The sequence below is a fragment of the Abramis brama genome (genome assembly GCF_963993115.1).
Source record: "Abramis brama genome assembly, chromosome: 16".
Classification (NCBI taxonomy): domain Eukaryota; kingdom Metazoa; phylum Chordata; class Actinopteri; order Cypriniformes; family Leuciscidae; genus Abramis; species Abramis brama.
The window spans coordinates 10,711,363-10,726,299 of NC_139978.1; the positions used below are offsets into that span (position 1 = coordinate 10,711,363).

A 14,937-nucleotide genomic window follows, 5' to 3' on the forward strand; every position below is an offset into this window, starting at 1 on the left:
TTGTGCCTAAACATGTAGTTCTATTGTAATAAAATAATTCTTTGAAATAATTTCAACTACTGAATTTTTTTTTTTTTTCTGAATTTAAAGAGTAGCCAATAAATGAGTTGATCCCCCTCCTCCTCATAACCTGTTTCATCACATGAAGTTATGATGCTGTCAATTTGAATTAATGATTCAATGAATCGCTCATAAAGACGTCACTTGTTTCATTACTGGATTGAATCAGTTATTTTAAACAAATCTCTTAAATGAATGATTCAGTGACAAATACATTTTTAACAGTCACTTGTCACCACCTACTGGTGCAACGATGTATTTGATACTAGGGGTGCGCCAAAATATCGATATGGCGATATCTCGCGATATTTACTCCCGCGATCGATTCTCGATGCGCTCTTGCCAAGTATCGATCTTAAAAGCCGTTAGGGCGGACGTACACGGTGCGAGTTCGGACACTCGGGAGGTCGTGAGATATTGCACACGTTGCGAGCCAGTTTAACTGATAATCGCGTCAAAGCAGCTGGTACACGGCACGACTGTCCTGCATGAATTTGATCCCGAGCCGGCAGCAATCACGTGAGCTTTCGCGCTAAACACAGAGAACGTCATGTTGCATGCATGCAGGCAAGCTTCAGATAGAAAAATGACATAAATGTGTGTGCAAATGATTTGTTGAAAAGCAGAGATAGCCATTCCTTTCAACATAAAAACATAAAAACTTGAGAGAGAGAGAGAGAAGTGTGTGTGTGTGTGTTTGTGTGTGACAGTGACAGTGTATGCGCACGCTGTATGGTTGCTGCCACTGAAGTATAGCCCCATCGACGTGGTTGTGTATGATTTGGCAATAGGGGACAGCTGGTGAAAATCGGGCCGACTCCCCGAATTTTTTAAACATGTTTAAAAATTATCGGGAGGTCGGGAGGTTCGGCTTGTAATTCCTCTCACACGCTGCGAGCCGCGACCATGCGAGCATCACCGATTCCACTCGATTTCTCCCGAGTGAAAAAAATCATCTGCGAGCAAAACAAAAATAGTGTCTGTGACTGTTTTGTTGCAACTGATAAGACACAAGTTGTGTTTGTTATTGTGTTTCATCCAAAAAAATAAATGGAGATTCATTTTCCTAATTAAAAAAAAATAATCTTTTTATTTCTTAAAACATGATATATTGTGAGTTATTACTGATAATATATCGATTATCGCAGTATAGCCATATCGTGATATTATCGGTATCGTGAACAATGTATCGCGTATCGTGAAGTACCCAGTGATTCCCAGCCCTATTTGATACAGTCTTTATTTGAAGCATCAAGTTACTTTCAAAAGTTGATTTAGTCTATTTTGATCGCAACCTTAGACATCAGTATTATTCACTTTTTTTCTCAGTACTGAAGAAATGAATGGTTGGTTATGGATGGCAACCTGAATGGTTAAAAATACTGTTTGTGAAGCTGTTTCATATCTGTACATGACAAAACTGCTCTCTCTGGCTCAGCGGCAGCGCCAACACAGATCTGAATGTTTGCTGTGATCGTACTTGTCAAAGGATAAATGGGCACAGCCAAATTGCTGCTATTTACGAGTAAGATCGTGTGGATGTTTGAATCTAGATATTTTAATGAATAATTGTGCAGTTTTATTGAACTATGTTTTTGTGCTAAATTCGTATCGCTTTCATTGGCTATTGGGAGAATAATGGATAGAAATTTCCTTTCATTTCCCTAAAAAAAAATTCAACCAATTTAAACTTGAGCGCCATCCCCCTTTGAAATTCACATCCTGGATGTGCATGGGGAAGCTAGCTCACTGAAAACTAGCTACAGTAGATTGTAAAATGAACATGACCAAAGACCTAAGACTCCTGTTTATATATTATCCTGTTAATTATATTATATATTATATCTCCTGTTAATTATTATATTTTATACTACAGGGCCGTTGAATGCTTGAATCTGATTGGTTGACGAACGTTCTAAGGTGTGCATTATTTTCAGGGAAATGCACAGCTAAAGTAGTTCCAGGCAGGTCTTGACCACATTACAGTTCCATATCACTTCGCGTAGTTAACTGTAATAACGGAAAATAGGATACAATTCATAACAAGAAAAAACATTTAGCCCCATGCGCTTGATCTGCAATTTTCAATGTCTAGCTTCACAATCAATGGAAACATGCAGTTTAATTTTAATAAATAAAGCCTATATTTCTATCTATAATCAATAGAAAATTAAACTGAATATAGGGTAAATAAATGGATAGTCCTGCAGCACGGATTTTTATTGCAGATAATATAACAAATAAATAATTATTGATAGGCCTTACTTGTTAAAAGGCTTTTTTCCCCCATTTATTTGGCTAGTCTACTATCATCTGTCAATAATAGAAAAAAAAAAGAATGAACGAATTAATTAAAACGAATTGAATTAATAAATAAATAATAATAGGCTATTGACGCACATGCTTTTCTGTCTCATTATTGCAACATCTCTCTCTAATAACTGCATAAAGCCGAGCCGAGGACTCACTTTAAGGCCGGTTATGAATGTAATTTGATGACTGATCATGCCCAAACGCTTGTTCAGCGCGTTCAGTCTGTGAATCAAAGTCGGTGTTTAAAATATACTGCGATGAAAACAGTCTGAGAATGTGTCAGCTAGTCGTGTGTCCCCAGCATTAGTCTGCTATCAGTGGCTCAAACCTCCGTTACTAACTCTAAAATGACGTTTTGGAATTAGCAACGGAGGCATTGGATTAGATGCGTAAGAAATTAGTCCTACATACAAGAGCGTTTTAATGACAAAAACTTTACAAACGTCTTGAAATACATAATCTGAACAATGTTTCGAGGTGTGGTAAGTGTAGTATAAGCGGAATAATTGACTTCAGGTCGTTGAATTATTAGAAAAATAATGCACACCCGAGGTGTAACGGCCACTCCGCTTCGCGTCGTGACCGCATTACCACCTCGGGTGTGCATTATTTTTCTAATAATTCAACGGCCTGTCGTCAATTATTCCTTACTTAACAAATACAACTTTTGATTTTAATAATGTATTAGTAAATGTTGAAATTCAGATTAATAAATCCTGTAGAAGTATTGTTCATTCTTAGTTCGTGTTAACTAATGATCCTTATTATAAGTGTTACCTTGTAGCAAGGTTATTTTCGTAAACGAAAACTGAAACTAAGACTAAAACTATTGGTCAAAAAACATTTTCGTAAACTGAAATAAAATTAGAAATTCATAATAAATGAAAAACTAAAACGAAACGAAACTAACAACAGTTACTGAAAAACTAACTGAAATAAAATAATAATTAGCAAAAATAAATAATCGTTTTCGTATTTAATAAGCTCTTTACTTTGGTGGAAAGTCTGACCTGTGGCTATTTAGGGATATGCCTGTAAATGGCGCTTCACACGCGTGAAGTTGCTGAGGCGATTAACCGCTGTCCTGTGACGCGCTCAATGAAGGACCAGCGAACACATCGCTAGTCCTAAGCGGCTGTTCATAAAGGATGCGTCCGTGGCAGTGGAATGGGAAATAATAACTCAAGGTAATGAGATGCAAGTTGAACTTCTTTTAACTTGAGCGAAGCGTTTTTAGAATGTCCTTTCATTTGCGTGCAAGACAAGGGTGCAACAGCAAAACAAGTCCGTCAAGCACAAACATACCTTTAATGTGGTGATGTCATGCTTTCATGAAGGTTGACAGGCTGAAAGGTGCTGTTGTTATTTTTGTTTTTACAAAAGATTTTCTGATAATAATATTGTTATCCATGTGGAGACATGTCCCGGGACACTACACACTACACACACACACACACACTCATTCTCTCTCTCTCTCTCTCTCTCTCTCTCTCTCTCTCTTTGTTGGGACTTTCCATAGACGTAATGGTTTTTATATTGTACAAACTGTATATTCTGTCTTCTTACACTAAACCGACCCCTAAACATACCCATCACACACACACACACACACGCACACACACACTAACCTGACCTCTAAAACGACCCATCACACACACACACACACACACACACACACACACACTAACCTGACCCCTAAACCGACCCATCACACACACACACACAAACACTAACCCGACCCCTAACATACCCATCACACACACACACACTAACCCGACCCCTAAACCGACCCATCACACACACACACACACACACACACACACACACACACTAACCTGACCCCTAAACCGACCCATCACACACACACACACACACTAACTAACCCGACCCCTAAACCGACCCATCACACACACACACACTAACCCGACCCCTAACATACCCACACACTAACCCGACCCCTAACATACCCATCACACACACACACACTAACCCGACCCCTAAACCGACCCATCACACACACACACACACACACACACAAACACTAACCCGACCCCTAACATACCCATCACACACACACACACACACTAACCCAACCCCTAAACCGACCCATCACACACACACACACACTAACTAACCCGACCCCTAAACCGACCCATCACACACACACACTAACCCGACCCCTAACATACCCATCACACACACATACTAACATACCCATCACACACTAACCCGACCCCTAAACCGACCCATCACACACACACACACACACATACACTAACCAGACCCCTAAACCGACCCATCACACACACACACACACACATACACTAACCAGACCCCTAAACCGACCCATCACACACACACACACACACACACACTAACCAGACCCCTAAACCGACCCATCACACACACACACACACACACTAACCCGACCCCTAAACCGACCCATCACACACACACACACTAACCCGACCCCTAAACCGACCCATCACACACACACACACACACACACTAACCCGACCCCTAACATACCCATCACACACACACACACACACACTAACCAGACCCCTAAACCGACCCATCACACACACACACACTAACCAGACCCCTAAACCGACCCATCACACACACACACACACACTAACCCGACCCCTAAACCGACCCATCACACACATTTTCAAAAAAAAAACTCATTCTGTGTGATTTAATTTAGGCCCACAGTGACACAAGTCCCCATGAGTGTGTGTGCATTCAGGTTTAAGTCCCCACCACGATAGAAAAACATGTACACACTCACACACACTCACACACTGCATAGATACTTCATTATTTAATCACACTGGTTTCACAGCAGGTTGTCAGATTAATTTAGCTGATAGCTTTTTTTTTGTTGTATGTACCAGTGTCACACACACACAAAACTATGTTTGACAAGATTTCATCTTTAATATGAAGTAGTTTGTCTGTATTTTTCATCGTTTTTTTTTTTTCTTGTATACTTTTAAGTTCCATTTATTTGGTGCTTTGTTCAATCTCAAACCATTATTTTTATTTTTATTATTAAGATGTCTGCACAAGAGTTAACTGTAATCTCGGCAAACATTAAACTTTGCTAAAATTGTGCGTCTCGCTTTGGTCTACCCTGGAAGTGTTCTGTTTGCTCTGCTAAACTATAATTACTAAAACTAAAACTGAAACTAAATAAAATAAAAACTAAATAGAAATGTGTTTGCAAAATAAAAACTAAACTAAAACTAACAAAACCATTAATGAAACTAACTAAACTTAAATTTAAAGCAAAATTGAAGACGATATTAAAATAAAAACTAATTTAAAAAAGCAAAACTATAATAACCTCGCCTTGTAGTGTGACAAAATAATAGAAAATCTGAATGCAGTTGGTCACAGGCGACGCATTTGAAACGCATGATAACACCAGGTGAAAATGGCCAATGCATCTTAGCTGAGCACTTGTGATGGGATCACACACAGCACATCTTAAAACCAGGTGGAAACCTCTCCTGCGCGCTCATCAAGGAGCCATTATCAAGAGACTCACTGAGCTTCCGGGAGAAATGGGATTTCTGAGAATGACTATTTCTGTTAATTTTTCATGAAATTATGAGGGATCAGATCAACAGAGGGAGCTCATGGACAGAAAACAGGAGTTATGAGTTATATGACTTAACCAGAGCGTAATATGACATTTACGGATGCAGAAGTCTGGAATCAACAAAGGCACAGGGAAGAGGCAGAAAACATGAAACCAAATAAATACACAATAATCATAATGGGGTGAATTCAGGTTCATTGAGACACTTTTTCCCTGTCTTCTCAATGGCAAAAAAGTGTCCCAATCAACCTGAATTCACCCTATATGTATGCTTTGTCTAAGTTCTTCAAACAATCTCATGTGTATGTGTTATGACAGTGGTTAGCATAAGTAGCTTTTATCACATATAAATTTATATTTCTGCCTCATACGGTGATCAGAATCCACATCTGATCGCAATCGGAAGTTTTTTTTCACACATGTGCTGGTGTTTTGAGCTGAAAATTATTTTAAATGTCGAGGTTAGCTTGATATGAAAGCATGGAAAATGAGCAGTGTGTCGCAGTGTGTCGGTTCTTATTCAGGAAGTCTTTTCCGGTGCTGGTATTTACAGTGCATGACAGCGGTGATCGTGAGTTTTCTAAGCTTTCAACTGCTGTTTTAATAGAAAAACAAATCTTTATTTGTGTTTGTCTGACGGCCGGTTGAGGGCGAAGAGACTGAGTGCTTCACTGGTACAGGCTGTACTATCCTTGTCAGTGTTGCTGCGATTATTCCCTTGTGTGCTCCGGCACTGGTGAGAGTGTTTAATTCCTGAAAGAGCAACACGGGTGCGTTTGCGTCTTTTTCAAGATGTCATTCCGCCCGTGTGTTCCTGGATGGTGTGCAAAGCCTCGCAACCATCGATCCTTTCTTGTGTCGCCAGTCGACAAACGGATACGGTCCGAGGACCTGAGTACGCCTTCTCCCGTACCCAATGCCGATCAGTGGAAACAGGTCAGTGCTGCATTGCACACTCAGACCCCGCTCTGGACCACCCCTGGGCCCTCCAAGCCCTGCTCTCCATTTCGCTGCCCCACCCCGGGTACGTCTGTAGTGCCTCTGGTTCCCCTGGTGCGGTTTTTGGAAGCCTGGAAAGTGCATTCCAATCCGTCCAGCTGGATTCTCCGCACCATCAGACTCAGCTACACGATTCAGTTCGGCCGGCGTCCACCCGTGTCCAGAGGCATTCGTTTCACTTCGGTGTCGAGCGAAAGAGCCCCTGTCATGGCATATATATTGGCATATCAATTGCCTCGAGTTGTTGGCAGTAGACCTTGCTTTGAGACGCCTCAAAATGCGGCTGCTCGGCAAGCATGTACTGGTCCGTATGGACAACACTGCGACTGTTTTGCGTACATCAACCATCAAGGTGGTCTACGCTCCCGTCGCATGTCACAACTCGCCCCGCCACCTCCTTTTATGGAGTCAGAAGCATCTGAGGACGCTTAGTGCCACTCACATCCCCGGCCTGCTCAATTGTGCCGCCAACGAGCTCTCACGAGAGCATGTGGCCCCCGGAGAGTGGAGACTTCATCCCTAGGTGGTTCAGCTGATCTGGGACCACTTCGGAGCCAAACAGATAGATCTGTTTGCCTCTCCGGATTCGTACCATTGCCAGTTGTTTTATTCCCTGACCAAGGGCACTTGTACTCCTCTCGTCAGCCCCTCCCTGGCCCATTCCTCTGAGGGAGGACCTTCTCTCTCAGGGACGGGGCACCATATGGCACCCGCACCCAGACTTCTGGAAACTTCATGTCTGGTCCCTGGATGGGACGCGGAGGTTCTAGGTGATCTACCACAATCAGTCGTATAGACACCATCGCTTCTGCAAGAGCCCCCTCTTTGAGGCAGGCTTACAATTTGAGGTGGAACCTGTTCGTTGATTGGTGTTCTTCTCACAGAGAAGACCCCCGAAGATGTTAGATCAGGACCGTGCTCTCTTTCCTGCAAGAGGGGTTGGAGCAAAAGTTGTCTCCCTCAACCCTCAAAGTGTATGTTACCTCTGTTGCCACACATCACGATGCAGTGGATGGGAAATCCATGGAAAAGCACGATCTGGTCATCAGGTTCCAAGGAGATTGAATCCGCCTCGCATCCCCTCCATACCCTCTATCTCTGGTGCTGACCGCACTTCAGAGACCTCCCTTTGAGCCAGTTGAGTTAAAAACTCTGTCGTTAAAGACAGTTCTCCTGGTTGCATTGGCCTCCATCAAGGGGGTAGGGGACCTGCATGCATTTTCGGTCGACGAATCGTGCCTGGAATTTGGGCCGGTTAACTCTCACGTTATCCTGAGACCCCGACCTGGATATGTGCACAAGGTTCCTACCACTCCTTTTCGGGACCAGGTGGTGAACCTGCAAGCGTTGCCCCTGGAGGAGGCAGACCCAGCCCTGGCTTTTCTCTGTCCCGTCCGTTCTAAGCAGAGGTTGACCCACTGGTAGGTGGATGCCATCATCTTGGCGTATAAATCCCAAGATGCACCTTGCCCTCCGGGACTACGAGCTCACTCCACAAGAAGTGTAGCCGCTTCCTGGGCGTTGGCACAGGGTGCCTCGCTGACAGATATATGTAGAGCTGTGGGCTGGGCAACACTTAACACGTTCACTAAATTCTATAGCCTACGTGTCGAGCCAATTGCTTACCGTGTGCTCTCTTCGCATAGAAGCCAGTTAACACAGTAAGCACGCTCGATATGTCGGCTTGTCGGCCAATCCCCTCCTTGAACCGGATACTTGCGCCATTCTTGCTCCAGTTGAATTCTTATTAGAAACCTGTGAGTTCCTCCTCAACCCCTTCGACATTGGACGTGGTGGAGCGTCCAATGCTAGGCTTACCACTTATAAGCTAGTGGAACTTATGCTAGGCTGGGTACATATGTTGTATCCCTACGGGGATCCATATGTGTGTTTCCACGGTGTTTCCCTTTGGGCTGGTAGTGGGTTCCGTAGCGTCCCTCCTTCCTTCGATAGGGCATGCTTTCCCAGTGTTATCCAAGTCTACTGAATGGGTTTTTGGAACAGCAGTGACTTCCTGGTCTAAAGCCCTTTCCTTTCATTTTGTATTATTCATCGCTCAGTCAGGTGTGGACATGCAAAATCGGCAGCTGAGTTAAAAATCAGGCCAGCTGGGGCCTCATGTAAAAAGACTTGCGTTGAATTCATACTAAAACATTGCGTACGGACAAAGCTGTAAATGTGCGTACGCACAAAAAAAAAAAAACAGATGTATGAATCTCTGCGTACGAAGGATCCCACGCATATTCTCTTTGTACATCCCAATTAACATAAAATTGAGCGCACATGCACGAGCACAATGCCCCACCCAGTCTCCTCCCTTAATTAAGTCAATTTAAATATGGTAATGAGTCCACTTTGGCAAAAGAAAGCAGTAAGAAAATGGCTAAAGCAAGCGTCAAGAAACGAAACTTTACAGAAAGTGAATTGGAGGTGCTACTATACTAGGTAGAAACGAGAAAAAATTATTTTATTTGGAACTTTGTCCTCCGGAATTAATAACAAAAGGAAAAAATATGAGCGGGAGAGTTTGGCTGATGCCATCAATGCGGTATTATTATTATTATTATATTATATTATATTATATTATATTATATTATATTATATTATATTATATTATATTATTATATATTAAATATATTATTATACATTATATATATATATATATATATATATATATATATATATATATATATATATTAATTCATATTTAATATTTTTATTAATATTATATTATATTTGATATTATTTTATTTTAGATTTTATTTTATTTATAGACTAAGGGTTGTATCAATTTGCATATGCTTTTATATGTTCTTACTTAATTGCATAATTGATAGAATATTCCCATAAGGCTCGTGTGACAATATATGTCAATTATTTTATAAATTGCAAATTAATAGCAATGCTTCCCACAGGTGGTGGTGCGATAGACTTGTAGAACAGTTCGTTGTGTAATGTTTGCAACTTCACTTCATTGCCTGTAAGAGTCGCCAACGGACAAAAACAATGAGAAATGTACGTACGCCAGACATGAAATTGGCGTGGAGGAACGCACATTCTCACGTTAATTTCACTGTTAGTACATCCGACCGTGAGCGTGAAAGCTGGCGTACACAAAGTTTTTGTGCGTACGCAAGATTGATACATGAGGCCCCTGGTCTGTTATTCAACGATGTATATGTTTTTCTCTGTGCTTAAATGATTACAGGTGAGTTTTCGTATATATTTCGTCTTTGTTATTGATCTTATTGTTCTGAATGTCGAGATTTGCTCGTAAAATTAACGCATTTTAAACTGCGTCACAAAGTGAAACCAAACATTTTCATATCAGACTTTGAGCTCGAGAATAATTGTAATTATATTATAAGATATTATATTCACTTCCTAGTTACAGATCACCCGGTTTGTTCAATATTGTTTGAAAATGTTGAATTTGATGACATAGTATGTTTGCTGCTGTAATATTGAGCATACAGATCGTGCAATCTGCGTGTCATTGTTTACTTTATTATTTTATTAATATAATCAGCACGCAGTTAACCCATGTATGTTAATTTACATATTACTTAACTGAATGTTTGTATCATTTACTGATATACTTACAACTGTTTTCTTTGTTTCTATTCTGTTTATTATAGACCACACATTTGTGAAGTAACATATACAAACTCCTTTGAATAAATAAGTTAAATTGGGATTCCCATGTTTCTCTTACCGGAAACACACACCACTATCTTGACTGCATTAATCCTGAACCCCTTGAGCATCCCATACGCTTGTATTGTTTTTTTGTTTTTTTCAAACAACCTATTTCATTATATCACAGTAGATACCATGCTTATCAATAATTAAACAAGTGTTTGAAGAATGGATGGATAAATACACTATTTTAATGTGTCATTGTTACAAGTTAGGGTTAGGGTTAGAATTCAACACAAAGAAGTGCTGAATAATAATAATTAACAATATGTATGTCTATATGGTTAGGGTTTGTTTTACTTAGTTGCTTATTATGCCTAATTTACTTTTATTACAATAGTAAGTACATGTAACATGAATAACAAGCATTGTAAAATAGTGTTACTGTACTAGATCATCTTCCAGCAACACTTTCTAATGTTCAGTTGTAAGTCATGTATAAGTGGTTAGTTAATGATGAACTAATCATTTACAAAACATTCATAAATGATTAGCAAGTGATATACTAAAATTTTATGTATGTTTTGTAAATTCTGTTACAAGTCATTTACAAGTGATTAGTAAATGATTAACTAATCATTTACAAAACATGACTATGCATTCATAAATGATTAATAAGTGATATGTTCATTATTTTATGTATGTTTTGTCGATTCAGTTATAAGTAATTTAGATTTGATTAGTTAATGATTAACTAATCATTTACAAAACATGACTATGCGTTTCATAAATGTTTAATAAATTGTTACATTTTTTTGGTTTGTTTTGCTCACATCTGGTGCACAGTGGTTAAAGGCTCCATGTGTTTCAGAGAAGACAGCTGTCTATACCCTCACCAGTCAGCACTTACACTGCAGTACACACTACAGTGTTCAACACCTGTTATAGATGTGTAAATGCATGAATAAATCATTTACAACACTTTCTGCATCCCCTAATCTAAAGTGTAAACTATTCATCACTTGTAAATGTGTTACACATCATTCGTAGATAAGATTCGTTGATCTTATGCCTTATTGATTCTTGAAGTGGTAATCTACGAATGATGTGTAACACATTTACAAGTGATGAATAGTTTACACTTTAGATTAGGGAATGCAGAAAGTGTTGTAAATGATTTATTCATGCGTTTACACATCATTGTGTTGAACACTGTTACTTACCTGTTTCAAATTATCTGTACGTGTATACAAGGCATTTACAACACTTTCTCCCTCTAATTGCTACATACATACATACAAAAAAAAAACATAATTTATTAAACATTTATGAAACGCATATTCATGTTTTGTAAATGATTAATCATTAACTAATCATTTGTAAATGACTTATAACTGAATCTACAAAACATACATAAAATGTTAGTATATCACTTGCTAATCATTTATGAATGTTTTGTAAATGATACAACTGAACATTATTATAAAGTGTTACCACACTTTTTCTTACACTATTCTTTTTTCTTCTTCTTTCTTTTAACCTAAAATATTGATGTTAGGTTGACAGTCAATCCTCAGATGTTTGTGAATGTTAAGTAACTGGATGTTTCTGTTCTCTCCTACAGCAAACACTAAAGGAAACAAGCGCTCCAGGACCAGAACTGACTCCTATACGGCAGGACAGTCTGTTGGTGAGTCTTGACTTTAACCCATTCTAATTACCAATACCATAATAGGTTAAACTCCAGTATGAAATAACTTGACAAGCACAGTTTTCGGTAAAACTTTATTTTGATGGTCCCTTTTGAACATTCTGTTGACTATAAGTAACTTTGCAACTACATGTCAATTTATTCTAACCCTAACCCTACTAGTCTACTAACACTCTGAGATTTAGTAGACATGTAGGTGCAACAATACATATAGTCAACAGAATGTGTTAAAGGGACCATCAAAATAAAGTGAATCCCAGTTTTTTTTCATGCGTCTTATTTCCTTCTGAAATAGGAAGTTGGAAGGGTAGCCAGTAGCCTTTCATTTACATCACAGCAGTGATCCATGATTTGCTACTTTGCTACCAGCAAAAGTTTTTTTAACTTTTAGAAGCAGAGTAGTATATTCACACAGAAATTACAGGATATGTACTGAGAAGTTGTTCCGGCAACTGTTCTGGCATTGCATGATTTTGTTCACACTGCCAGAGCTTTCCCGTATACAGTACAATGCTTTCATTCACAAACAACACCCAAGCAGTAAAGACTTAAGTGACGTTATGAAATGGCATCTAATGTACTCATCCAGAATTTCCATCAAAACTAATGCATGTTCATGATAATAGATTTAATTTTGTGGTATGTTTTTGGTATGTTTCATGTAGAAGCCATGGAGGGTATTGACCTGGGAGAAACAACCCACAAAAAGCCAGGAACTACAGTGCCTGAGTCAATTCACTCCTTCAGTAAGTCCTTGAGGACTTAACTTCACTCCTTAAAGTTATGCTGCTTTCTAGTCCTCCTTGCTAGTTCCAATTTACAAACTCAGAAGTCATGATTATGATCTAAAGTGATTTTGGTTCGAATGGTGCGAGGACCCTGGAATTGTTCAGTTTATTATTTTCTAATTCTGGAAACTGATGAACTTATTTTCCGGAAAACTTATTTTTTTTATGAAATAAACGTGACTTGACTTGATCTGAGTGCCGAATTGCAGAGCCGGTGCAAACATATCTACATCCCTATGATCAGATGCTTTCTCAACTGCACTTTTCTCATTCTTGTGTTTGTTGGGTAAGCATAGCACAAATAAACCATAAATAAAACACCACTTCTAACAGCATAGGCAACATAGGAATGTTTGCAAACAGTTTACGGTTGGTCAGATATTTCACTTTATAACTTTCTAGAATAAATCATTAACAAACATTATATAATGCTTAACAGATTATTAGTAAGTACAGTATATATTCACATAGCTAGAAATTTGAGATAATGTGCTTGTTAATGTTAATTAATGAACTTATTAAACATTAAATATTGATTGACAGATCATTATTTAATGTAAATTGAAATGCTTACATATGTCATTAAACTTTCATTTCATATGATCATGCACTTTTAAAAAGTGATTTTTACTAACACTTTTCAAAAATGATTACTATTTACAATGATTAACCCTCATTCTTCAGTGTCATATTGAGTGTCCAAGACTTTTGTCGCACTTGAACCACGAATACACACAAAAAAAGATTTTGAGGAGTTTTGTGGTTAAAATTTATAAAAGTAACAAATCCTTCCCTCGCGGGTCAATTTGACCCCCATTGGAATGAATGGAATGCGAGGAATGCTTCAGTACACATAGAAAACCCCAAAAATGCTCAAAATTCGAACTAAAAATGCTAAAACTTTACCCAAATTTTTTTTATATAATGTTTACATGTGTATCTGAATGTCTACTGAAGTAAACTGATTTTAGGACCCAGCAGAACAGCTCATTTGCTCCAAATAGAGCTATAATGCCATCTAGTGGCAAGAGTCATGAAATATCATGTTATATATTTTTTATATTTTTCCACAAGAGGTCGGCAAAGACATCCAATGTACGATATTTTGAGCTGACTTAAAAGGTTTATGCATTAAATTGTGAGTTATTAAGTTGAGGAATGTGCTTAAATTACTAAATTACTAATATTTATTTATTATTTATTGATCAAATTTAGAAATTTAAAGGTAAATAAAAGAAAAAACTAACAAAAATCTCCAAAAGAAAAAATATTATCCAAATGAAATGAAATAAGCTTTCTGGACAAAAAAAAAAAAAAAGTATAATTTTAGGGTTTCGGGTCATTTTGACCCGCGAGAGAAGGTTGAGTTAACAAACATTATATAAATATTATAATGCTTAACGGATCATTAGTTAATATATATTCAAATAGGTATAAGATAACATGCTTGTTAATGTTTAAATAAACATATTAAACATTACATAAATGATTAACAGATCATTATTTAATGTAAATAAAATACTAAAAGATATAATTTAACTTCGATTCATATATTACCTAATGCACTTTTTTACATTTACAATGTTGTGAAAAAAATAGTTTAATTAGTAATTTTTTTGCACCTGAAATAAACCATATTATTCAATAACTCATATCAACAGTCTGAAAAGGTCATACATCCAGTCTTCGTTTGTTGTGGTGTGTATTTTTTTTTTTTTTTACAAATCATTTATTAATTATTTGGTCCTGTTTTTGCAATACCCAATCTAAAGTTTAAACTATTCATTATTTGTAGATGTTTATAACTATTAATCATT

General features: G+C 38.1%; 1 protein-coding gene across 1 annotated transcript in view; it reads left to right on the forward strand.

The window, feature by feature from the left end:
• Window positions 1–14,937, forward strand: part of mtor (mechanistic target of rapamycin kinase) — a 224,863-nt gene that overhangs the window by 204,518 nt on the left and 5,408 nt on the right. The window contains exons 54-55 of the mRNA XM_084138801.1: window positions 12,246–12,311; window positions 12,998–13,078. Of these exons, the coding sequence (XP_083994927.1) occupies window positions 12,246–12,311; window positions 12,998–13,078 (147 nt within the window). The remainder of the gene's footprint in view (window positions 1–12,245; window positions 12,312–12,997; window positions 13,079–14,937) is intronic.